Consider the following 27,091-nt stretch of genomic DNA (forward strand, 5'->3'; position numbering starts at 1 on the left):
AAAAATCATAATCATTTCAAACTGATGTGGGAAAGTGGCAAATTGAACTGGAAAAACGAGTAACTAAGAGAAACCCATGTTGACAGATTTGCCCGTCCTTAATTGCAACCGTGAGCCCAGCCTCCTCACCTGCAGTTACATGTTCGGGTACAATTATAGCCACGGGGAGGCAGCTTTGTTATCAAACATACAGCAGCTTAATAACCCCCTGAGCATCGATGCTCTAATGCACTTTTATTACCTGAACCTCCCTCTTTCCGCGTTAGCAAAGCCAAACAAGAAGGGAAAGGGAAATCAGGTAGGGTGTTATTAGAAGTTACTACAGCAACGGCTTGGCTTTGGGGACGGCCTCGCAGCGATTTTTTTCCCCCATCCTCGAGGGAGCAGCTCTCTGCGCTCAAAGCCCTGGAGCTGCTTTCTCCCGCTTCAGCCTGATGTTGTGCATTTAGGCCGAGGCGATTCGTCGCTGTGGGGAACCAGCGCTTTGCTGGATGGTGTTGAATTTCCTGGGTGGGAGGAGAGAAGAAGATTCCAGCTCGGAGAGAGTTGCGCCTCCAAATCCAGACTGCTTTAGATCTCTCTCTTTCTTTCTCGCACGCGCCCAGTTCCCAACCCCACGCCACAAAACATGCGCCCTGGGGACAGGTAAGGATTTGCTTTGTTTGGTACTCTAAAGAAGTGAAACGTTGCACCGTGAAGCTCTGTGGCAAGAGAGTTGGAGGAGGGAAGGAGGGAGGGAAGAGGGGGAGGAGGAGGAATGCAGAGAGGTGGGACTAAGCAGCTCTGCTTTGTTCAAGCCAGTGCTCGCCTTCTTTCCCTCTTGCGTGTTCCCACCGCTCAGGAAAACATCAGCGGATGAAGTGGCTTGTTATATTGCAAACACTCGCAGGAACCTCCAGACTGGAAACTTAAGGAGCTGAGCTGAACAAGCGAACTAAATCTACATAGCAGCTCCTCCCTCGCTGTCCACCAAGCTACTCCTGCCTGCAGCCCGCCTAGGAAACTTTTCTCCAAAAGTCGATTCCTTGCAAACTTTACTGGAGAATCTGAAGCGGCTAAGGGGAGGACTTGGGGGCTGCGTGACAGGAAGGGGAGTTGGTTTACTGGGAAGGGAAGCAGGGGCGCTGAGTTGGGGCATGCTGGTTATAAAGTAGCCTGTCACAAAAAAAAAAAGGAGGGAAGGAAGAGGAGGGGAGGAGAAAAGGCATTGCTCCTTGTTCAGTTTTGAAACTGCCTGAGTAGAAATTGCTAGCCAAAATTTGCGGGGGGGGGGAGGGAGTTCCGCAGCCAGCAGGGCCCTGTGCATCCTTCTCTTCGGAGGTATCCGGGCTTCTTAGCACTTGGAAATCCAGGGGCAATTATCCAGAGAGGTTGTCGTGGGTTGTCAAGAGAGGCATGTTACTACGGCCATTCTCTTCTATGGTGTGAGAGAAAAGGTAGGGGGAGGGCAGAAACTCAGTGTTAGGGCATCTGCACCGCATGCAGAAAGCCAAAGCTTCAGTCTTTGCCATCTCCAGGAAGGGCTAAAAAAGACCCTTGTCTGAAACCCACGCCAATCTGTGTAGACCAGTGTTTCCCAAACTTGGATCTCCAGCTGTTTTTGAACGACAACCCCCATCATCCCTGACCACGGGTCCTGCTAGTTAGGGAAGATGGGAGTTGTAGTCCATAAACAACTGGAGACCCTCAGCCCTCTTAATCAGGGACGATGGGAGCCGTAACCCCACAATTTATGGGGAACTGAAGATTGAGAAACACTCATGTGGACAATACTGAGTGAGATGGACTGATAGTCTGACAGCATAAGGCAGCTTCCTGTAATTCTGTTTAAGCAGCTTCCTGTAATTCCGTTTAATTACCACCAATGATGCTTTACAATGTGGCTCGCCGCCTTGCTTCTGACAGGGCCCCTGGGAAGCAAATTTATTTGTCTATTCATATTTATTAGATTTATATACCACTCAAAAGATCCCAGGGTTGTTCACAACATAGAAATACAAGATAAAAGCACAAATAAATAGTTAAAACAGAAACAACAAAACAACAACCCCCTCCTCCCACACGCACATTTAAAAGGCTTTAGAGTGTTAATCAGCCAAGAGCCTGGTTGAAGATTACATTAACCTGTACATTTTGCCCCTTTCATTCATAGGCAAGTTAAACATGGTAAGGGGAATGATAACAGCCCTGCAACATCAGTAGCTCTGCCCCAACAGGAGGTGACCTGAGAAAGCGCTCCTGTGTGCGCAGGTAAACAGCAAGTGCTTGAGAAGTGCACTCCCAGCACAAAGCAGATTATAACCATTGCAACAGAATGTGCTTCAGGTGGGCAAATAGTGTGGGACACTGGGACAGCATGGGGAGGACATTGTGTGTACAGCACCCCTAAAAGGCACATGCATCCGGCACTGAATGCACATTATTATGCAGGCTGTACACGCCCCAGGAGTCCTATGGCACCTAAAAGACCAACACATTTATTATGCCACTTCCTTTTTGTGAACTACAGTCCACTTCATCAGATACATGAAGTGTTATCCTGAGGTTTTGGTATGGGGGGGGTGGGGCAGGTAGAAGGAACTTGTTAAAAGTGAAGTCAGAGGGAAATGAAAAGCGGAAAAGTACAGAGAGTAATAATTCCATATTTAATAGTGGGACTTCACAAATAGTTATTGAGGGCACAGGCACCATGCTTTGTAAAGCAGTTAACATCTCTAATATGCTAAAATCCTTTGTCTCGGTTCAGCCCACAAGTGATAGCATTGAACCCTTTCATTCAATTCAGTGGTTTCATATTGCAGTCTCCCTTTGAATTTCCCTTGCTGCAGGATGGCTACTTTAAGGTAATTTACAGAGTATTCTGGTAGGTTGAACTGCCCCACCACTGGTTTTTGAATATTGCCACTTCAAATGTCAGACTGGTGTCCATTTAGTCTTTCATATATAGACTGGCCTGTTTGTCCTGTGTAGAATGCAGAGCAGTTTTGCTGGCAGATGAGAACACATGTTATCACCTAGTTGTTCATTGTGATCCTTGTTTGCTCATACTGGAGCTGCAAACAAATACATACAAAGCCAAGAATGAATATTTAACCACTTGGAGCGTGCTGCTTAGCTATGGTATATTTGTGCTACTGTGAGGGAAACTTTGGAGTCCTGTTACCATCATGCCAGGACACACCTAGTAACACACCGTTGCACAACACAACTGTCTGTTGTGAATAAGCAAGGGGTCCAGATCTATCAGAACAGCATTTCTATACTGGAAAAAATGGTATGTATTATTTTACAGCACTTTCCCCTAGAGGCTACTATCCTATGCACACGTTCCTGGAAGTAAATCCCATTGAGCATAATAGAACTTTCTTTTGAATAAGCATGTCTAGGATTACATTGTAAGCGGTTTTGTAATTGTGGCAATTAAATGTTGAAAGCAAATTGTTATAATAAGAGTACCATATCAGATGTCCTCATTTTTTCAGTCCTCAGAGCTGAAAGCTCAGTGACTCTCGTGCATTTTCTATTTGAGTAGGAATCAACACAACTCAAATTATAGTTGTTTGAGTACATGAGTACAGGAATGTTTTTTATATGGAAGCTGGAACCCTCGCCTGTATTCTTGATAAGCCTATATTGAGAGCCAACTTTGAATTTAATAGCGAATGAATCAAACATTTCAGCTATAAACAGCAGTCACCTTGATTTGCTCACCTATTCATCTTGCTATTTTCTTCACTTATTTGAAATCTTAGTAGTTGTTTCTAATCTGTGGTTGTTTAACTATCTAGTATGGTAATAAGGAAAGTGATATAGAAACATAGAATTGTAGAGTTGGAGGGCACCATGAGGATCATCTAGTTCAACCCCCAATGCAGGAATCTTTTGTCCAACATGGAGCTTGAATCCATGACCTTGAGATTCAGGGTCTCCTGCCCCACCGACTGAGTTCTCCCATGTGCCCGAGGACTGAGTAGAATAATATAAAAGGAAATCAGTTTTGCAGGCTACGCAGAAAAGGGCAGCCAAAATGATCAAGAGGATGGAGCAACTTTCCTATCAGGAAAGGTTGCCCCATTTTGGGACTTTTTAGTCTAGACCACCAATTCTCAACTGGTGGGTCCCCAGATATTGTTGGACTACAACTCCCATCATCCCTAGGGAGTTGTAGTCCAACAACATCTGGGGACCCACAGGTTGAGAATCACTGGTCTAGATGAAGGGCAGGGAAGAGGTGACATGATAGAAATCAATGGCATGGAGAAAGTGGATAGAGAAAAGCTCGTTTCCCCTTCTATCATAACGCTAGAACTCACAAACATCTAATGAATCAGAATGTTGGATAATTCGGGATGGATAAAAGGAATAACTTATTTATGTGGAACATAGTTAAACTATGGAAGTCCCTCCATCAGGAGGCAGTGATGGCGACCAACCAGAATGGCTTTAAAAGAGCATTAGACATAGACTACCAGTTGCTATCAGCCATGATGGCTGTGCTCTGCCTCCAGGGTCAGAAGCAGTAATGCTTCTGGATAGCTATTGCTGGGAACCACAGGAGTGAAGAGGGTTCTTGTGTTCATTCCCATGGGGATCTGTTTGGCCACTGAGAATAGGATGTGAACTAGATGGGCCATTAGCCGGATTCAGCAGGCTCTTCTTACATTCTTATATGTTTTGGGTCTGCTTCAAGTACACAAGTACAGCTCCCATTTTGTTCCAGCCTTAATTCATCTTGTATCCTTTTCATTGCCCAGCCTTTCGCTGCTAATATTTACTACCCACCACAACTGTCTGCACACCGTCATTATTGGACAGGTATGCCAGGCTCCACATTTCCTGTGAACTTCCCAAGCAGCAGCCATCTCTTGGGCAGCATGCTCGCCGGCCCGAGCATGGTCCCCGCCTTTAAATTCCAGTTGCGGCGAGACACGATCGACTGGAGGCGGTTCAGTGCCATCGATGTGGAGCGGGTGGCTCGCGAGCTGGACCTTGCCACTCTGCAGGAGAACATCAACAGCATCACCTTTTGCAACCTCGATGCAGAAAAGTGCCCCTACTGTCAGCAGCCAGTTGACCCTGTGCTCTTGAAAGTCTTCAAGATGGCCCAGCTGACCATCGAGTACCTGCTGCACTCTCAGGAGTACTTGAGCATGAGCCTGGCCCTTCAGGAAGAGCAACACCAAGCGACCCTGGAAGACCTCAAACGCGTCAAGCAGGACTGGGATAAGCAAGCAGAAGAGCTGAAGGGTGTCAAGGAAGAGAGCAGGAGGCGTAAAAAGATGATTGCCACGCAGCAATTACTCTTGCAAGCTGGGGCCAATAACTACCACAAGGTGAGTGATATGGCTGCATGCTTTCTGTGCAGCTTTCATAATTGTATGCAGGGCTAGCTGATATCTAGTATTCAACATTGTGGTATATCAGCAGCTAAATACCATGATATGTTGATATATCATGATGTCTGGAATGTAACTCGGATGCTTCTTCCTCCCGTCACCCAGTCCTAACAACAACAACAATAACAACAACATCAACAATTTATTTATACCCCGCCCATCTGGCTGGGTTTCCCCAGCCACTCTGGGCAGCTCCCAACGGAATATTAAAAACATGATAAAACATCAAATATTAAAAACTTCCCTAAACAGGGAGACCTTCAGGTGTCTTCTAAAAGTCAGATAGTTGTTTATTTCCTTGGCATCCAATGGGAGGCTGTTCCACAGGGCGGGCACCACTACCGAGAAGGCCCTCTGCCTGGTTCCCTGTAGCTTCACTTCTCTTAGTGAGGGAACCTCCAGAAGGCCCTCGGAGCTGGACCTCAGTGTACTGGCTGAACAATATGAGCAAGCCCCAATACCTCTGTGGCTTATGTTAGCCAGAAGGGCAGGGGCTTCATTAAACTGTTCAGCTGGGGGCAGGAAGCCTCCTGCCTCCAGCTGAACTAGCCCCCATACTGCTCTGGCTCATGTGAGCCGGAGAAGCGGGCTTCCTCAAAGGCACAGGCAGATGGAGGTGGAAAAAGTGCTCGCCCAGAATCCTTTTGGGCTCTGTCTGCCTGTCTGTCTGTGCCTTTGCTGTCTGCAGGCAAATTGAGCTGGGAATACATCATGGCTCCCTGGCCAGCACAATGTATCACCTGCTCAAAATGTCTGAAACCGGTATTGCAATCAGAATGCCATACCAGTTTCATACAATTTACCAGTATATCACCAGCCCTAGTTTAAATAGGGACACACATGGGTACTTAGGACAGCCTTGCTCTCACAGTAAGGATCCATTGCCTCCCACCACATCCTAACTATAATGCCATGCTGTAGGAAGTATTTGAGCATATGTGTATTATTGGGATAGACAGCTATTGGTGGGATGGAAGGGAAGCTAGTAGACGTTTCTGTGTGCATATATATGCACATGGGCAGAAGATGCCATGTGTCACACCAGCAGTGGCTGATTATAACAGTGGCACAGCCACCACTGCATCAGCAACCCTGCTGCTCATGCCAGCAAGGGTAGGTGGTGGGGTAGAAATGCACTTTTGCTATACCAGCTACCAGACTAGGGCAGCAAATGGGCCCAGACTGGGCCAATTCCCATCAGTTGACAGCAACAGGGCCACCTCTACCCCCTCCTCTCTCCCAGAATGTGCTCCTACATGAGGATGCGCAGACTACTCCCAGCAGGGATACTGCCGGTGGTAGCTTCCACCTATTTGCTGTTTGGGTGGGTGCATTGAGTGGAAAGTAGGAAAGGACCTTGAAGGTGGAGCTGAGCCCAAACTTCTCAGATGGCATTTCCCTGAGAAAAAAATGCCTGAGATCTTTCTTTTTGCCATCCCCTCAGCCTGATTTAGTTTTAATTAATTTTTTTCCCCAGCAGAATTTTCTCCAGATATTCTCCTCCATTTTGTTCTGGCGCCCACCCTTAGCCCCACAATGCTCCAAGATGATGTTAGATCCAGGGGACTGATGAGGATGTAAAATGGTGCCCATTCTGCCAATGCTGCTGCTGCTGCTAACATTTGCAGTGGCAGCAAAAAGAGAAAGGGAAACTTTGTAGGTGGTGGGTGGAGATAAGGTACTGGAGATACTGGAGAAATTTGGTGAAATGAGCCTGCAAGTTTCTCTGCCCGCAAACACAGTGGAGGATTTGGAGAGATCGCCTGAGCACTGTTGTACCACAGGTCATCTCATCCAACCCCTCTGTTCAGTGCAGGATTTACAATGCAGGATGCAACTACAGCTTCCCTGACAGTTTCTGCTTAAATGCCTTCTGTTTTCTGAGGACTGTCCTTGGTAAATAGGGACAGCTGGAGCATACGGAGCTGCATTATGCACTGTGGATTTTCAGTCAGCAGCCTGTCAAGGAAATGTGAATGATCTTTGTTTTTCTTCCAGCTCATCTGCCTGATTGTGGTTGCAGAAGCAAAGATAGATTAGCAAACATTGGGTGGGGGGGAGGTTACAGCTGTCTGGGTGTTAGTACTTCAGCAGCCATTCACAAACAGCCCATGATTCAGATTTAGTTTGAGCATCTGGTCCTGCATTAAGCTTGGAGTTGGCCTAGTGGAATGCTTTGCTCCTCCTCTGGATTTTTAGGTCTATGTCAGGGGTCAGCAACCTTTTTCAGCCGTGGGCTGGTCCACCGTCCCTCAGACCTTGGGGGGGGGGGGCGGACTATATTTTGAAGGAAAAAAATGAACCAATTCCTATGTCCCACAAATAACCCAGAGATGCATTTTAAATAAAATCACACATTCTACTCATGTAAAAACACGCTCATTCCTGAACCGTCCGCGGGCCGGTTTGAGAAGGCGATTGGGCCACATCTGGCCCCCAGGTCTTAGGTTGACTAACCTCGTCTATGTGATAGCTGTCAAGGTTGTAAAGAGGGAGACTCATGGACACATAGGCCAAACTCACACCATGCTTTTAAAGCACCAAGATACGACTTTAAACAGTCATGGCTTGCCCCGAAGAATTCTGAGAGCTGTCGCTTGCTAAATTGCTGAGAGTTATTGGGGAACCCCTATTTCACCTCCATGGTTTTCTGTTTCTCAGGGTGATTTTACAGTCAATCCCTCTTCCCACGGCTCTCTGGGAATTGTGTGGGGAATAGGGATCTCCTAACAACTCTCAGCACCCCTAGTAAACCACAGCATCTTGAATTCTTTGGGGGAAGCAATGAATGTTTAAAGTGGTGTCATAGTGCTTTCAATGTGTGGTATGAATGTGGTCCTGGTTTGTTTGGCTTAGCATGTGGTCTAAATCCAGAATCGTGATTCAGCTTTCTTCTCCTTGACCTATTGCCAAAGTTTGTCCTGCAGTTGCAGGTCATGAAGGAGGCATCTTCACCCTGATCCCTGGTCTGAGTGACAGGCTAAGCAAAAGCCCGGGGGAGAGAGAGAGCAGTGTGAGTTCCTAGCTGGGAGCCAACACATTCATGCGGACATGATGAGCCACCTTCTGGCTTACCTTGAGGTGTCAACCAGGCCAGCGTGTGTCCTATCTATCCTTTTCTTTGTCTTTCTCCAGTGCCAATTCTGTGACAAGACCTTCATGAACTACTCCTTTCTTCAAGCCCACATGCTGCGCAGACACCCAGAAGTCACTGCAGCAGGTGAGCATAGAGGGTTATTTCATTATGTACTGCTTCATATTTCAAGACTAATAATAATTGCTAATTGGTTTACAGTGTCTTAAAAATATCACAAATACAAAAAGAAACCAGCAATACCCCCCTTTTTAGCAGCACAGAAGAAAAGAATTATATATGTCTTAAAACATCAGTATAAACAAGCATGAACATATGGGGACCATAATAACTAATAGCCGATCCGAAATACAGAGGGCATTGTTATTCGGTGTGCTTGTTCCTTCAGCACAAGGACATTTAGCTGTGCAATGGAACTTCCCCCTTCCCCTCCTCACAGGACGCCCTGTGTGCCCTCTAAATCTGTTCTGGGAGTTCCCCAATGCTCCAGAGCACACACATGAAGAGAATGTCATAGAAAATCTACACAATATTGATCCATAGCAGAATTCCAACATATAGTTAGCAGAGTGAAAACTTAAACACATTGCAGGATTCTCCAAAAATAAACCAGAGGCAATTAATAGTTCATGCAGCAGAGCTTTACTGCTACTGAAGACAAATGAGCATAATGGTTGCAGCAGACTTAACTTAAACTTACAATAACTTCTACAGTCATACCTCATGTTGCGTTAGGTTCATGTTGCATCTTTTCGGCTTGCGAACACAGCAAACCCGGAAGTGTATACTTCCAGGTTTCACCGTGCATGTGTGCGCAGAAGCGTTTTGCGTGCTTCACACATGCACAGAAGCGCTCAATCATGCTCCGCGCTTGCACAGAAGCGCCGCTCTAGTTGCTGACTTTTTTGGGGTGTGAATGGCACCCCAGAACAGATCGTGTCCACAACTAGAGGTACCACTGTAATAAGTCTAAACCTTAATACTATATACAGAACACCACACCAGAAGAAAGAGAGATAGAAAGAGAAAGTGAAACCCAGGCTCCTTCTGGCCTTATTTTTATAGTCATCGTGACCTTGTTAGAAGAGATAACAGAACCAATTTAAGCCAGCTGTTCTCAGTTTCTCTGAAGGCAGCGCTTTTTTTCTTTAAATGTTTAGGGGTACTCTCATTTTCCTACTCATATTGAAATACTTCTTCTCAATGAGGCCAAACTTAGATTCACAAAATGTTTAGGGGTATCCGTACCCCTGCCCCCTCCCCCAGAAAAAAGCACTGTCTGAAGGAATAACCGAAACATCATGAACCTTCTGCTTGTTTCTTTCACACAGAGAAGCTTCCAGAGACCACTTGAATTAATTAGAATAGGAAAGATCTCTACACATCAGATCAATAGTTTCTGTACTAAGAAATGCAAACTGACAGAGAAGGGGGGAAAGTTGTGTTGCACAAACAGAAATCTTCGCACTGATTAAACAAGTGCATTTTACTTCATATTTTTCCCCCATTCTCTTTTCCTTGTCCTTGTTAAATTTAATAACTAATTAACTAACTAACACATAGAGACCCTTTGTTTTCCAGATTGCCTAGAGCAGGGGTAGTGAATGCAGTGCCCCTGCCCAAATTCATTTTGCTGGGCTCAAACACACATCAGCTCCATTTAGCATGGCCAGTAGTCAAGGGTGATGGATGTTACAGTTCATCTGCAGGAAAGCACAGTTACTGCCCCTGATCTGAAGTGTTATTTGAGACCATCAGGGGCCCATTGGATCAATCAAACTGTAAAAACATTTCATTTTTGAGTGCCACTCTCCATAAACAGGTTGATACCCAGTAGTTTGTTACTAATTAAGCATTCAGGCATTTTCTTTCCCTTAACTCATGGGTAGAAAATCTGGAGAGATTTCCTTTTACATTAAAAGATCATTATAATGAAACAAACTGTTTAGCTTGCCCATTATCTACAAATAAGGGGCTCAGTAGCTATCATTTTTTTTCTGAATGATTTCACATATAAACTGATTCTGAGCCATACTGGCAACATCAGAAATTAATGTACTTACATCCAGCATTTTGGAAAATGTTAAGATGTCATTCTGCAAATCTGGATACAATCATGCAACTATAACTGCCCCACCTCAGAAGGGTATACTTCAAACTCACATAATTATAAGGTTAGCCATAAAGCATATAGATTAAAACATGACAAATACATTTTGTTCAAATTGATTTACCTCACCAAATAATATGCATGAGATTCTCTGAGGTATAGCTTTGGATTTATGACTGGGAACAAAATTCTTCTAGGAAGCCTAAGAAAACTGCAAAATATACCACACACATACTATTGAGGTGGCAAAGGAAGTTCACAAAATGAGAGGAAAACAAAATCCACAAACCTAGAGGAAATTCAGCTCTGGGCATGGTTTTGTCCAGCAGAGGGCAGTGGTTCTGTTATAATTTATGATGACAATCCATTATAGAGCTAGCTGTCTGGTGTGCTTTGAAATCAACAGACCTAAACACATTTACTACTGGATTGAAATGTGGTCCATGTTAATTCACTTGTATCAAATATTATTTTCCTGACATACAAAGCAATGTTTTAAGTCAAAAATAAATGAAAAATAGTGTTTCAGACTGGGAAAACCAAGCCAGATGGGCGAAGTATTATTATTATTATTATTATTATTATTATTATTATTAGTTGTTGTTGTTGTTGTTGTTGTTGTTTAGTCGTTTAGTCGTGTCCGACTCTTCATGACCCCATGGACCAGAGCACGCCAGGCACTTCTGTCCTCCACTGCCTCCCGCAGTTTGATCAAACTCATGCTGGTAGCTTCAAGAACACCATCCAACCATCTCATCCTCTGTCGTCCCCTTCTCCTTGTGCCCTCCATCTTTCCCAACATCAGGGTCTTTTCCAGGGAGTCTTCTCTTCTCATCAGGTGGCCAAAGTACTGGAGCCTCAGCTTCACGATCTGTCCTTCCAGTGAGCACTCAGGGCTGATTTCCTTAAGAATGGAGAGGTTTGATCTTCTTGCAGTCCATGGGACTCTCAAGAGTCTCCTCCAGCACCATGATTATTATTATTACTAATACTAATACTAATACTACTATTATTATCATTATCATCATAAGTGCTTTTTTCTGGGGGAATGCGGGAGTATGTGAATCTAAGTTTGGCCTCATTGAGGGGCAGTATTTCAATATGAGTAGGAAAATGAGAGCACCCCTAAACATTTTTTTTTTAAAAAAAGCACTGATCATCATCATCATCTTACATTCCTGGGTACATTCCTATACACAATTCAAAATGTTTGCAATTGACACCATAACTAACTGTGCCTTTTTCTGAATGAACTTTATAGAGCAGGAGAAGAAGAAACAAGTGGTACAAATGGAAAGTGAGATTGAAGAACTGAAGGTCAAACTGAAGGAGACCCATGCCCAACTGGAGGCTGAGAGCCAAAGCAGGGCTCAGGTATGAACTCACAAAAGCCAAAGCCCTCATAGCTTGCTGAATTACAACAATCTTTTTGTAGCCAAAGTGAAAACAGTGCATGCGAAACTCTTGATAATGCACTTTTGCACCACGGCAGCTGGAAGGAAAGAGGCTTGTTGTTGGTTGGTTGGTTGGTTGGTTGGTTATATTTGAGTTCCATTTTTGCATTTTGAAAGTAGTGACTCAAAGTGATTTACATAGTAAAAAGTAAAATAACAAAGACATTCAAATCAGATTAAAAACGGCAATGAACAAAAACTTTTTTTAAAAAAATACCCATCTGACAATATATCTTCTGCTCCAGTAAAAATAAATCCAAAGGTGAGTTGCCTCCATTGCAGAGACATGCACGCTATGAAGGTGTGAGGGGACCCTGAAGGGCAAACATTTGCAGGCACATGGAAGTCCTTCAGAACAATGCCAGTCATCTCAGATAATCTCTTGGCCTGGGTATCTGCTGTTCAGCGGTGTGGCCAATAAACCAGTGGAAAGGAATTCCTTGTGAGCCTCACGTATATCACGTAATGGCTGTAGCTCAATGGCAGAGCATCTGCCTTGCAAACAGAAGACCCCAATCCCTAGTGTCCAATCCCTAGTGTCTCCAGGTAGGGAAATCTACCTGAAACCATGACCAGTCAGAGTCTATTGAGCTAGATGGACCATCTGCCTCAGTATAAGATAGCTTCCTATGTTCCTGTGTGTGACAGTCATACACCTTGAACTCAGTGGACTTAGCTTTGACTAGACATAATAAGATTGTACTTTTAATATATTTGATAGGGCAACTTGTCTGTGCAGGTCATTGCCACTCCACTTATCCCCCTCCCACTGTTGCAAGCTATTGGTTGTTGCCATGTTGAATATCCAGCTTAAACTAGCTGGGCAAGAATTGGACCGTCCTGTCCTTTGCTTGGAGTATTTCCACTTCCGTTTGAATGACTGGGATTTCTGGAAACTGCTGTCAAATCATTCCATAGCCACAACTTTTTGTCTTTTCTAAGCAGCTTATTTCCAGCTTTGGATCTTGTTGTTTCGTTGATAGGAAGCAGAGCACATGAGGCAAAGAGAAGAGGAAAGCAGAAGAAAATTTGAGAGATGGAAAGAGGAGGAGAGGGTAAAGTTTCAAAGGGAGATGGAGGAACTCCGGCACCTGTTCCTCACCGAATTCAAGGACATTGCCAACAAGAATTCCGCCTTGGAGGGGGTAAGGCGAAGGCACAACTTTCTCTTTTCCTTGAAAATTCAGGGCAGTCACAGCCTTCAATAAACAGGCATGCTGCTTTTAAATATTACCACAAAAGAACAGCAGGGCCTTTTCTTCAAGGAATGATAAAATTCCCTATGTTAGAGAAGGATGAATCACTTTGTTTGAGCATGGATGGACCTTGGTAATATGGTGCGCTGTGTGTCGCCAAAATTTCCATCCTTCTCTGGAGATTGTTCAGTAGAATGCGCTTTTCTGGTTATAAATAGCCTGGATAATTTTGCAAGGTCTTGTTCACTTAGCTGAATTTCCATCACCATTGACAAGTGCAGAAAGTGGAGAGCCATGCGATTGGTTATGATCCTGTTTGTGGGGAATATCCACACTCTAGCTAGTCGTCCTTGCCCAATCAAGATAGTAAAACACAAAGCAAGAAGCTGGTGTTCCTCCCAACAGGTATTCATACCTACATAGAGAAGTCCCAACTTACATGACAACTCTGCTTTTTATATTCCATCAGATACGGCACAGAAACCTAACCTACTGTACCTGAGTGATGCCTTAATAGCTCTGGACGCTGCTCTTTGCCAGCAAAGTGTTTACATGTACCACTTATTCCTCCTCCAGAAGCTGCATGAACTACAAGGCAAGAGTGCAGTGGTCTCTAATCTGGGGACATTGCAGGATGATGAGTCACCTGACCAGCAGCAATGGAAGAAGACTCAGAGGGAACTACAGGCGATGAAGGCAAAAATTGAGCAACAGGTGCTTGAGCTTAGATGTGGTGCTTGTGAGCTCTGCAATATATCATCTCTTGCTTGTAGAATATACATGGGTAGGAGGAAGACACTAAAGAGTACAATCTTATTTTTGCAGTCCATTACATTCTAAGCCCCACCCCAGGAGCCAAACCATAAAACCTAAGCTATATAACTATTGTAGGGAGTGGGAAATGATGGCAGCAGATAGATTGTTGTGGAGTCACTTATGAAGATGTCCCTTGTGCTCTGACAGTAATACAGTGATACCTCGGGTTACATACACTTCAGGTTACAGACTCCACTAACCCAGAAATAGTGCTTCAGGTTAAGAACTTTGCTTCAGGATGAGAACAGAAATCATGCTCTGGCGGCGCAGCAGGAGGCCCCATTAGCTAAAGTGGTGCTTCAGGTTAAGAACAGTTTCAGGTTAAGTACGGACCTCCGGAACGAATTAAGTACTTAACCCAAGGTACCACTGTACAACATGGTTTAGCAATAGGAGGCAAAACATTTCAAAAGAAGACATTGGTAGGTGAAGTCAAATATAAAAAGCACATTTAAAACAGCATAATTAAGAAGAAAATAAAATATCATCATAAGCATGACATGGCTGTTTGGCAGGCACAAAAAGATGGGGCCATTGAGCAGCCTTCACGCCCCACAGCTGGGTGATGGTCCTCCGGCCTCATGAGAAGTCTCTTTTATAGGGCTGGGTGAGTCTGGGGCCCGCCCCCTAGGCCAGGTAGAAAGGTCTTTGTGGGGAGTGGCCTTCATGCCCCACAGCCAGGTGATGTTCCTCTGGCCTCATGAAGAGCCTCTTCAATAGGGCTGGGTGAGTACAAATAAGTTTGGCTAAGACTGAGGTTGTTGTTGTTTTTAATTTATCAGAAAACAGAATGGAAGTGGAAACTGAGGGATCTTCAGAAGGAACACCAGATGGAGAAGGAAGAGGTGAGTGTGCTGAAGAATATATTTTTCTCACAGTTTCTCTCTCATTAAGAGTTCAAACACTGTACTGGTGTACAGTCAGTGTCCAAATAGGAACAGAATCTGCCCACACCTGTGTAGAGCATGATACACAAACAGATTATGCATCTACAATGCGACAAACTATTACATGCCTAGACTCTGTGTATACATTGTGCTGGATGCTGAGGGCAGAACCTGCACACACAATAACACTACCTTCATGCAGTGGGTCCTCATGTCCAAATCTCTAAACAATTTGTTCTTATCTCCTCAGCTGAAGGGTGAGAATGAGAGACTACGGGCCTCCTTGTCTTCTGACCAATGGAAAATGGCCGAGCACAGCAAGCAGCAAATAGCATCACTCAGTGCACAACTCAGGGAACAGGTCAAGATCATCCAGTCACAGGAGAAAACAGTAAGTTGCATATGGTCTCCTGCCTTCAGCACTCTGTTCACCTCTTGGGGCTCAGGTTCAACAAGAGTTTTGAGTCCTGTTTTGAAGCAGATTGTTGTTTCTGCTCTAAGACTCAAACTGCACAATAAGCAGAATTACATCCTGCCGCTCTTGCCAAATAACAGGTGGCAATCTGCATGTTTGAATGTTCCCCCGATATTAAAATCCCTTGTTCTACACTGTGATTCTTCTATTCAAGTACTTTTGATGAAGAGAACCTTTCATATGATAGTATGGCTTATACCAGAGGACCACTTTGAATGAGATCCTGGTACAGGGATGGGGAAGCTGGGCCCCTCCAAAAGCTGTAAGTCTCTAACTCCCATCCAGCCCATCATGACCAATGGTTCCCCATCTCTACCCTGCCTAAAGAATACACTGCATCTTTGGGGCTCCTTTTTCTGTTGTTTTGCTTTTTTCCTGATTATGTGGACACTCACAGTAAGTAAGCAGTTCCTAAATCTTGTAAATAAAACTGATCTTTTAATAACGTATTTTGTTTTGCAGATTAAGCTCTTGTCTTCTAGCAAACCTAAAGGTAATGGTCAAAATCTAGACTGAATGCATTTCCATAGTTAACACCAGATGTTTCTTTTTCTCTTTTGACAAACTGCATGAAACTGGGCAGGTTTAGGCAGGCAGATAAGGAAACTCTGTAATAGCCATATCTATTGATTCAAAAGCTCACAGTGAAGTTAATTATCCAGCTCTTTTTCTAAGGTCATTCTGAACATTTCACCTCTGATTTTGGTGTCTGTGGGAATTAAAATTGGAACTGAGGCCCAGAAGCAAAGGAAGCCCCAATTGATTCCATAGTTATTTGCTGTTATAGATAGTGACAACCGCAGATTGCTTTCTGGAAACTAAGATTTCTTGCAGCCCCAGTACAAACTGCACATCAAGGATTAGTGATTAATAGTGGCTCTAAGGTTGCAGTCTACTTGCAGAGTTAAAAGAAGAATTTTTCTTAGAGCACATCTGTGAGGGAGAGTTACTACAGTCAATTTTTCCCCATTATGCTGCTAAGGGGACCAAAGTCTTTGTCTCTAGCGATTTAGCAGACAATGAGAATTCTTATTTTTGGAATGAGAGCAACCTCTCTTTTCTTCTGCTTGTTGGAAGAGTCCAGTATACTGTCACTGAGTGACAGATACTGCAGTCAAATTAATCATTGAATTGTAGAGCCACAAAGGAAGAGTGAACAATAATTGCAGTTATTGTTGTTGATTCAGTGTGCATGATATCTGACAGAGTACAAGAGGTCAGGTTCATGCCCTGAGGAGCTTCCAGTCTAAACTTTGATACAGAGGAGGAGAGGGGAGGGGAGACAGATATTAACAGAGAAAGAATACATTTTTTTCATTTACACATTCTTAGAACTGGTAACATGTAGTTGCTGTAGAACTTGAGAACGTGTTCAAGTATTGTACACTTGCATCAGGTCTTTAAATCAGTTGATAGGCCTGGAGAAGGAAGGATTGATAATCACATTTAAACCTACCCCAGTTCATAATTGAATTGGTTAAAATTAATGGGACTTAACTGAAGTATGAGAAGATTCTGGAATGATCATTAAGTTGCCTGGAACTCGGCGTTGAAGGGTTTTCCTTTGTGCTGAAATATGCAGTCCAACCGTAGCAGAAAATCTGATTTATTACTGCAAATAATAAAATTACTCTCAAAATTCTAACCCTCTAACCAAAATATGCAATCCAGTGCTTTCATCAAAGCTATTCCATGCTCATCCAGCAACTTTTCAATGATTTCATGCCTAGAGGTTTTTTGAAATGTTTAATGCACTCCATAACAATTGAACACTATAAATACAATTTAGATCATATATGTACTCACACAAATTCACATGTACAAAAAACCCAGTGTGTTTTGTATACTTCAGCACTGCAAGCATACAGTACATTTAAGCACTTGTGTGATCTTGAGATGTGAAATAGGCATGCACAATAACTAATCTGAGGGATTCTGGCTGATCCTCGAGAGCTCCAGAAGAGTGTTCTGCTCCCAAGTTCCATACAGACAAAACTACAAATCAATTTTTTTCTGGGATAAATGAAACTGTACAGCTGAAGTTCCATGCTAATGTGTAAGAACTGTGAGCTCCACCAACTAGAATCTGAATAATGTGCCTTTTCCTAAGTTACTGTTTTTAATTTCCAGAAATAACTGTTCCTAAGGCAGAAACATCAGACGAATCTACTGAAGAAGGTATTTTTCACCAATTTCAGTTGCTCTTCTCCAATTTTATGCTAGATACCATTGTTGTCCAAAGTCCAACCTGACCAGAGGAACTTTATAGGTCTCCAGAAACCAATGGCTGGCCCATTCCCTCTGGAACCCAAGACACCCCTTTGCAAAGGGAACAACCTCCCCCCACCCCGTAGCCCACCCCACCTCAACTAATTACACAGGACTTCACTTCACTGATGGACGGTTTCTTAACTTTAGTTTGCCACCTCCAGATAAGCATCATATTACTGATTATAATAATTATTAATTGGATTCTGTCAAGATGCCATAGGATGCAAATGGGTTTTAGGCCTATTTTATATATTTAGAACTCTACCCCCCCCCCTTCAAATATCAAAAGAATAAAGTATTGCAAGCTCTCATTCAGCGGCAGAATACAGGTGTACCTTGGATCCTGAACGCCTTGCGAGTCAAACGTTTTGGCTCCCGAACGCCGCAAACCCAGAAGTGAGTGTTCCGATTTGCAAACATTCTTTGGAACCCAAACGTCCAACATGGCTTCCGCAGCTTCCGATTGGCTGCAGGAGCTTCCTGCAACCAATCAGAAGTCACACCTTGGTTTCCGAATATTCTGGAAGTCAAACGGACTTCCGGAATGGATTCCGTTTGACATCTGAGGTACGACTGTAATTAGAAGTTGATAATTTAGGCAGTATTGCAAAGAGTAATGCTGGTCCCAATGTTATTGGCTGCGCTCAAAAAATTATTTCATATTTCTGATCACCCGAAACAAAAGTTTAAGTGTCAGCGTTATGCTGGGATATGACAATAACGGCAGCATACTAAGGTGCCAGAATCTTTTAAGCAGTTCTGATGATCACTCTGAACAGTTTTCCTCTCTGTCAAGGTGTGTGGAGAAGTTCCTCTCCATTCAGCAAAGCACCGTGATGGTTCCCCTTCCCAAAGAAAGATTGTTTGGGGACCAGAGCTAACCCACGGGTTGGTGATTTGCCACCATTTCTTAAGATATTTTCTGGTTCTTGCCATTGGTTTCACTACAGAACTGGAAGATACTCTGGACAGAAAGAAGAGGGTTCTAGAAGCACTGAGGAGGAATCCAAACTTGCTGAAACAGTTCCGGCCGATTCTGGAAGAGACACTTGAAGAGAAACTGGAGAGCATGGGAGTGAAGCGGGTAAGTGCCACGAGAGAGGGAAAGTAGATACAGAGAGCTTTTGCCCTTGTAGTCAATTGCCCAACGTTGAATTCCTTTTCCATATTCAACTGAGGATTGCAATGCCTAATATGTTTGAGAATTTAGAGTCAAGTCTCATTACAAGTTCCTGCAACACAGCCTCAGCATGTGTGGACATTCATACCTGGTTAGGAAAATAGACACCCTGTTGCTCTTCAACACTAGGAATCTTCATCTGAGGAAAATGGCTTGCAGAAGGGACCATATCAGGGGAAGCTAACACTGTGTTCCTTTTCATAATCAACTTATTAATGGAAATTCTGTAAATTTCTCATCTTGGGTCCAAAAAATACTTTCCCACAGTTCACCTGCACCTATTTTTATGACAGCACCACAATGTGTTTGCCTGTCAGGACTCACTCCAGGTTTGAGGGAGGCCTAGGCCTCTGTGTCCTCTGGTCGGCCCATTTCTCTATTAGCAGATCTTGACAAGCTTATCTGGCAATAGGGATGGAAGGATCTATGAGTTTCAGTTCTCTAAGACCGGAAAAAATGAGAATTTACAAATTGCACTAGAAATGCGGCTAACAAAAATAAAGAAAGAAAAACTCTCATGAAGATACTTCAGCTTTTTAGAAAGTGCAATTTTCGAAAGATGTTTCTCACTTGACTTTGTAAGGTGTGAATTTGATAGAGTCACCTTTAAATGCAAACTTAATGGAATTTCTCGTCCATCCCTAACCGACAGCTGGTAAACCAAGGATGGAAAAACTGTGATCCTGCAGATGTTGTTGAACTCTAGCTCCCATTAACCCCAACTACTGGCCAGGTTGCCTGCCAGTGCTGATGGGATTTAGAGTCCAACAACACCTGGAGGGCTCTCCACCCCTTCCCTCAAAAAGTATTTGTTCTATGTATCAGTTATGAATGAAAAGGGCTGTGGTCTACCACACAAGAACAGAATTATGCAGTGATGCAATCTGCATTATTCCTAATTGTTTTTCTTACAGGGTTCAAAAGGTATCCCTGCTCAAACCTATAAACATTTGAGAGACGTGATAAAAACCCAACAGCAGCAGAAGGCCAAAAAATTTCCACAGCTCCTCGCCTTAAGAGACAAAATTGAGCAAGAAGTGAAAAGGAAAGTCAGAAGGAGTCAGAAGGATGAAAGCGATCTCTCGCTGCCACTCTCGGGAACCTCAGGTAAGAGGCTTTGTGACAGCCTTTGTCAACCTGAAGCCCTCCAGACTATGACTCCTATCCACCCAAAATCATAGTCAAAACATCTGGAAGGCAACGTTGCTTAAAGTTTCCCTATGATATTCTTATTTTAGGATAGTGATTTTCAGCTCATTGCTTTTATTTTATTTGGGGGGGGGTGTATTATTTACCTGGATCAGGTACTGGCCAATTTGTTTTCCTTCAGATGTTTCCAATCATCTCTTTCAGGTAAAAGCCAAAGGAGCCCACAGTCTCCGATCCAGGTTGTGTCTTCTAAGCCCAGAATGCAACAAGTTGAATTCCAGCCTTATGCCTCAGAGATGCCCAAACCAGCCCCTCGGAGCAAAGTGAACTCCAAGGCCAGTTCAGTGGAGACCCCAAGAATGCCTTCTCCAAAGCAAGTGAGGAGCAGCACACCATCTCTTCAATACTCTGCTGCCCATCATCCCAGGTGAGTTAAAATTCTGGGTTAAACTTCCATTTCCCTGTTTTTATGCTGCATTGTCTTGGTTATTGTGTATGAAAACTGATGATGTAATTTGAAGTGTTGTCATTATGTTTTAGGCATTTTACAAACATTTTTGCAAGCTTTTAATTTCATGAAGAAAAGTGCAGCTTAACTTTTAATCTTAATTTTGTGTGTGAGAGTGTTGCCCGCCCTAAAACAGCTATTTCCAGCAGATCTTGTTAATTGGCTAAGATTTGCAAAATACCCTGGGAATCTCTCAAAAGTGACTCAGTTGGATGTTGCTACAAAACTCTGTAGGCAGAGTTGGGGATTTTCATTTCTTACCCATGTCAGTTTCACATGTGTTTGTTCATAGATCTGTCCTGTCCTGTCTCGATTCTGCATTATTCTGTTGTGTAGATGTTTTTTTAAAAAATAAATTTATATTTTAAATTCATGTATAAATATGTACGTCAGTATGTATTTTTATCACAAAATACACATTTTTCCTCAATGTGTGCTTTTCTAACCTTATTTCATCCTAGAATACATACATACTCTTACACACATTTTGGTGAGGTTGTGTGTGTGTGTCCGTGCGTGCGTGCATTGAGCTGAGAAATGCATCCCAAAATTTGGAGAAGTCCAGAATTACATTCTGATAAATATATTAGCCTGGAAGTGTACTGAAGGAGATCAGTACGCTTAAAAAATGCACCAAATGAAATTCTCCTCCATCCTTTGTTTCTGTTTCCCACTCTGCTCTGTTTCCATTCTCCAGCACTTCGCCTTTCAGCTCTGAAGAAGAGTCTGAAGAGGAATCAAACTTTACATCTCCAAAGTTTACACCCCGCAAGACAGAACCAGACCCTCCCAGAGCAGCGCAGAATGAAGCGAGTGACTGGGATTCATCTGACATAGAATTGTCGGAGGGGAAAGGCAGTATGGGAAGGGTCCTTGCAACAACAACAGAGACTCGTTCAGGTGTGTGTGAGTGCATGTTTTAATATATATTAATGCACATCTTAATATGCATTGAACTGTGTATTTTAATGCTTATTTAAATGCATATGTTCTCTGAAAATGTGCATTTGAATCCATATTTGGTGCTTTTCAACTACCAGGATTTTGTTGCAGTATTGAAAGAAGTGCAAAATGTGTTGGCTATGTCGTTTTGATATGCAGTTTGATCTGATAAGTGCAGATCAGGACATTTCATACAAGAATTTGTGAGGCTCAAATTCTTCAGGCTTCTCTAGTTATAATGCAACAGGGTAGGCTAGAAAGCTCTTACCTATGTAGTTGTTCCACATGGCTGGCATAGCATTTAAAAACGTTTCCCATGTGCTGCAGCCCATTCAAGGGCAGTATTTGTATGCCAACAATCTGTGACCTGAGAGGATGCACAACTGCTGTGCTATCACTGTGCACGAATGCTCTTGTTACGCAGTGGCAAGGGTTCGTGTGCTAGATACTTATTACCATAGGTTTTCCTGGCCAGCTCTCCAGTCAGACATACGTCAGCTCATTTCTTAGTTTTGTCATTCTGACAGCTTTCATTAGAATTATATGGTTTCTTAGGTCAGCCATAAGCTCCTAATAAGCCATTTATTATTATGAACAACTTTGCTGTTTAAATCTGATGTCTAGACTCGGATCCTAACTCTTAATACGTATATGAATTGTAGGTGTTTTGTTTGAATTTGTTAATGGTGTAATGTATTTGGGTGGAATCCAGCACAGCACTAAGGTAACTATTCCACCATCCCAGGGAGTTTTGCTTGCTCATCAGAACATCATCTCCTTCTCTTTCTTTGCACCCACTAAATCTGTTTTCAGGGTTTCCCCTGGAATAGATTTGGGGAAGGTGCAGGACACATGCAAGGGAAGAGAGGGGGATACTCCCATTACACAAGTGAAAATTCTTGCAGTGATGGGACTTGTTAGTATAGTGCCACCCTTTATGTTTTAGATGTGTTGCAAGTCACTTGGAGACCTCTGAGTAATGCACAACTTGAGTAATGAATGACTAGCAAGTTTAATGAATAACAACAATTCTTTGCTTCTTGTAGAAACAGTGGTGCAGTCAATGGCTAAAAATCTGGAGAGGACACTGAGTGCATCTGGGAAAAAGCCTGCTGGTGGAGTTAAACTCTTTCCCATCCCTACCAAAGAAGCTCCTAAACCTGGCCCAACTACTAAAAAAATCCAGGTACTATACAATACACATTAGTTTAGGAAATCAGACAGATGGTATCTGCCTGCTGAATTCTAACCCATAAGAAACATCATTCCGGTTTTTGCTCCGGACTATTCATTCAGCATGATGAAGAATTCTGGAGAGCTTGAAAGCTTGCTCACCCTTACTTGATTTTATGCTTGATGACCTAATAAAAATATTGTCCTACTGTGGATTTTGGATTTCAACCCCCCCCCCCTTTTGGGCCAACACAGCCTTTGCTTTTCATTCATCAGTTCTTCCCCAATAACATTATACTATGCATATTTATTCAAACATAAATGCTTCAGTGTTCTGTGAGGCTTGCTCATGAGCGTGTTTAGGATTGCAGCTGTCAGGGATTCAACTAACAGGGTGCAATCCATCAGGTGGTTCTCCTGCACAAGACACATGGAAGGAGGTGCTCTTGAGCAGCACCCATTAACTGTGATAATGCAAAGCACCCAACCACTTGAAAACCCACCAGTTGTATACTGACTAATGGGTAGTAGGTGGCAAAACCTGTACTGGGCATAGAATGGGAAACTTGAATCTACAGCTCTGAATTAAGAATTATTTACTTATTCGTTGTATTTATATCCTACCTTTCTTCCAATGTGCTCAAGGTGATGTACATGAAATAGGTTAGGCTGAGAGACTGTGATTGGCCTTGGCCCACCCAGGGAGTGTCATGGCCAAGCAGAGACTTGAATCCTGGTCTCCCAGCACTGCAACCACTACATGGCCTAGGACCCATGTACCTACGGGACCGCCTCTCCTGGTATGCCCCGCGGAGGACCTTAAGGTCCACAAATGACAACATTTTGGAGGTTCCAGGGCGCAAGGTGGTTAGATTGGTCTCAACTAGGGCCAGGGACTTTTCAGAACTGGCCCCAACTTGGTGGAACGCTCTGTCACAAGAGACTAGGGCCCTGCGGGACTTGACATCTTTCTGCAGGGCCTGCAAGGCAGAGCTGTTCCGCCTGGCCTTTGGTTTGGACTCACTTTGACCCTTATGTTTCGCTCCCCTTAGGGTCTTGATTTATAGGCTACTTTTAAAATGAGGCTGCATTTTAAATTGCATTTTAACCAGTATTTTAAATTGCCCCCCCCCATTATGTTTTTTACTGTGATTTTATTGGTGTTAGCAACCCTGAGCCCTGCTTTGGCCGGGGAGGGCAGGGTATAAATAAAATTTATTATTGTTATTATTACTATATTTTACAACCTTGGTGGGGTGTGCCTTCCCCGAGAAGTATCTTCTTCTTCACTGATTTAGGGTGATTTTTAAGGAGGAGGATGTGAGCCATTGCAGAGATAAGAGAGTGTGGCTGGTCTTTGCCATCTGCTGCTTGCTCTCCTATCTGTTTTCTCTTCTCCCTTGCTGCAGTTCATTGAGGAGGAGGACAGTGACTTGGAGATTTCTTCCTTGGAGGAAGTCACCCCACACCTGGAGACCAACAGCAAGCTGAAGAAGCCACCAGCCACAAGGAGTAGCGGGGACTCAGCTGATTCTCGGGGCACCAGCCTCTGGGGTTCTGGCAGCACAAGAGCTGGCGCCTGGTAATTTTTGCATTGAGCCGAGCTGTGTGAGACAACAGGCTCCATTTGAGATGGAACAGTTCCTGGGGCAAGTCAACGAAAAGGATGCTGAACTTTCAGAGAGAGAGAATGTGAACAACTACCATACTCAGGATCATATCTTTGGACTCAAGTGTGAAGTTGTTTTGCTTGAATGTTTTCCTCCTTAGTAAAAAAAAAGAGAGAGAGAGAGAGATAAAGTACTCTTTCACTGGAAGTCTCAGGTAACAGTGAAGTTCACCTTTTGATGAAGGAAGCACATCTCCACTTGAAGCTGAACCAACAAGAGGAAGCTCCCTGCTCTTTTTTTCTATGGAGGAGCATTCAGTCATATGAGCCCCCAGCTGTAGTCTCTAAAGTGCAATAACCCCAGCACAGGAGCATCATTATCGCTTCAAGTATAGCTAGACTTAAGGCATTCAGGGCCACACGTCTACTAAATGCATAGCCACATTTCTCCTTGCTCTTTACCCCGTGTGTTTTTGCACAAAATATATGAGTGTAAATAAGTTGTTTTTTAAAATCTATATTGAATGCTTTTCACACTAAAAACGATTTCATAATTTTAAAGACTATTTTTCTATTTGGGGTATTTTTCTATAGAAACTTGTTCCGATTAAACTAGTTGTCGGATATAACATGATCCAATGGAAAGACATGTTTCCCCCCCTCCAACAGGAAAATAACAGTTATGGATGGCAATTTAGATTGGGATGACAGTGTTGGAGAAAGAGTAAACCCACCTCCCATCTCATTTGCCCCCCTTTCCCAATTGCTATTTTTAATATGAATTTAAAGAAATGTGAGGTACCTCATCTGGTGTGGCTCATAGTTATAACATATTTGAGTTCTAGAAACACAGTTAAATAAAAAGTTGCTGGATAGAGCTGACCACTTGATGGCACCACAACTCAAGAAACATACATTTTTTGCTTTGTTTTTTGAGATGCTGCAAATGGCACTTGTTACCAGAGTAGATTTATGTTTTTTTTTATAAAAAAAAGAGTATTCAGGAGAACAAATGGAGTAGGTAAAAATAAGGCATGCTATGAACCTGCCCCAAAAGAAATTACACAAGAGCAAAACTGGGGAGTGATCATAAGGGGTCCATATCCCCTTCTGCCCTTTCTTTTTATATTAAAAAACCCTTTTGAATAGTTTTCAAATAAAATTTAGTAAATAATTTTGAAGCATTTGCTTTATAGAAGTCCCATTTGCTCATTCCCAGATTTCTCAGGATATATGTGACCATATGTGCTGTCTTTGCAAGTTACCACCCTGCGTGTATCTCAAGAAGGCAGACGCACAGTGGCGTAGCGTGGGGGGTGCAGGGGGGGCCGGCCGCTCCGGGCGCAACATCTGGGGGTTAGGGTTAGGGGGCGCAAATCCACGGGTTAGGGGGCGCAAATTACTTGCCTTGCCCCGGGTGCTGACAACCCACGCTACGCCACTGCAGACGCATAAAATATCTGGCAAAAGTTATTAAGCATCATGATGACATTTGCAAGCTTGAAGATAATATTTATTGAGATCTTCCTTTTTCCAGTAAGGCAATAAGGTAAAGGTAAAGGGACCCCTGACCATTACGTCCAGTCGTGACTGACTCTGGGGTTGCGGCGCTCATCTCGCTCTATAGGCCGAGGGAGCCGGCGTTTGTCCGCACATCTTCCAGGTCATGTGGGCAGCATGACTAAGCTGCTTCTGGCGAACCAGAGCAGCACACGGAAACGCCGTTTACCTTCCCACCGGAGCGGTACCTATCTACTTGCACTTTGACGTGCTTTTGAACTGCTAGGTTGGCAGGAGCAGGGACCGAGCAACAGGAGCTCACCCCATTACGGGGATTCAAACCACTGACCTTCTGATCAGCAAGTCCTAGGCTCTGTGGTTTAACCCACAACGCCACCCGCGTCCCTTTTAGTAAGACAATACAGCTGCATAAAAATAATCACGGTTGGCAATAATCCTCAATGTAAAGTACAAAACCTACAGAAATGGTATGTGGGATCCATCGGACCCCACACTTTTTTAAAACGTAAAAATAATTTACCGTTAAGATAGAGGTAGCTTGCTACTTACATACCGTACATTTAACTTGTGCGCATTCAGCTTTATGCGTTTGTCAGTTTAAAAGAAAAAAGAAAGAAAGGGAGAGGGTGGAAAGGAGGTGGGTATCCGTGGAAAAATACTTTGGCAGTCCCACCTGCCATAGAACTCAAAGTGATTTGACTCTACATGTTTTGGGCTTTAGGCTCTATCCCTGGAATGAATCGCCTGTATGTATAACTATAATATTTGCACAAGTATAACAGCACAATAATCATGATTTGTGAGTGACTCCTAAACAACAAATGTTTAGCTTCAAAGTACAGATATGAATGTTTATAAGTTCGGATGTTATTGGTTGGGTTTTCTAATTTTAGAAAAGGAGGGGCATCTCCAGAAATAAAAGTTTATCATGCAACATTTGTGTGTTTGTTATGTAAACTCTGGTTGTATGTTTGTGTGCTTAATATTTGAATTTGAAATAATTTTTAGTAGAGGGAAATGGCAAAGTTAAAAAAAAAATCAGAAGTCAACTGCATGTATGGTATGTTCTTATTCTGAACGCATCCTAAAGTAAGGTATGATCTCGACAGTTTTCATGGTGAAATAGTCTCTGGATGAATATATTTATTTATTTTCTTCTGTATTACAGAATGTATGTCCAATCCTGTTTAAAAACATTCCAAATTATCTTTGCAAATCCACGCAAAGACGAAGGTCAGTCCCTGAATGAATGTGTATGTGAGCAATGAGAAGTATACCCATTCATTTCAGAATGAATGGATATTGAACTG

At 43.2% G+C, this 27,091-nt stretch overlaps 1 protein-coding gene across 3 annotated transcripts; it reads left to right on the forward strand.

The window, feature by feature from the left end:
* The first annotated feature begins 220 nt into the window (after nt 1-220).
* On the forward strand, nt 221-26,715 carry DZIP1L (DAZ interacting zinc finger protein 1 like). Of its 3 annotated transcripts, none has more exons than XM_083443232.1 (17): nt 221-298; nt 4,755-5,333; nt 8,532-8,616; nt 11,862-11,974; nt 13,038-13,199; nt 13,827-13,964; nt 14,849-14,911; nt 15,204-15,344; nt 15,891-15,921; nt 17,559-17,606; nt 18,650-18,783; nt 19,794-19,986; nt 20,233-20,455; nt 21,234-21,436; nt 22,525-22,664; nt 24,061-25,559; nt 25,708-26,715. In XM_083443232.1, exons 1-16 carry the CDS (start codon nt 227-229, stop codon nt 24,235-24,237), a joined length of 2,502 nt encoding a protein of 833 aa, XP_083299358.1. In that variant the 5' UTR covers nt 221-226; the 3' UTR covers nt 24,238-25,559; nt 25,708-26,715. The 3 variants fall into 3 exon arrangements, with proteins under 3 accessions (XP_083299358.1, XP_083299360.1, XP_083299359.1); XM_083443234.1 differs by lacking the exon at nt 221-298 and adding an exon at nt 377-645; XM_083443233.1 differs by lacking the exon at nt 221-298 and adding an exon at nt 2,620-3,274.
* The last annotated feature ends 376 nt before the right edge of the window (nt 26,716-27,091 follow it).

This window comes from Podarcis tiliguerta, assembly GCF_965153285.1.
Source record: "Podarcis tiliguerta genome assembly, chromosome: 5".
Classification (NCBI taxonomy): Eukaryota; Metazoa; Chordata; class Lepidosauria; order Squamata; family Lacertidae; genus Podarcis; species Podarcis tiliguerta.

Excerpts from the sequence above, each read along its gene's own strand:
- DZIP1L (XM_083443232.1), top strand. The coding sequence starts at position 227 with ATGCACTTTTATTACCTGAACCTCCCTCTTTCCGCGTTAGCAAAGCCA. Across the intron at positions 8,617-11,861 it reads CCCAGAAGTCACTGCAGCAG|AGCAGGAGAAGAAGAAACAA; the intron begins GTGAGCATAGAG and ends TGAACTTTATAG. Across the intron at positions 13,965-14,848 it reads AGGCAAAAATTGAGCAACAG|AAAACAGAATGGAAGTGGAA; the intron begins GTGCTTGAGCTT and ends TTAATTTATCAG.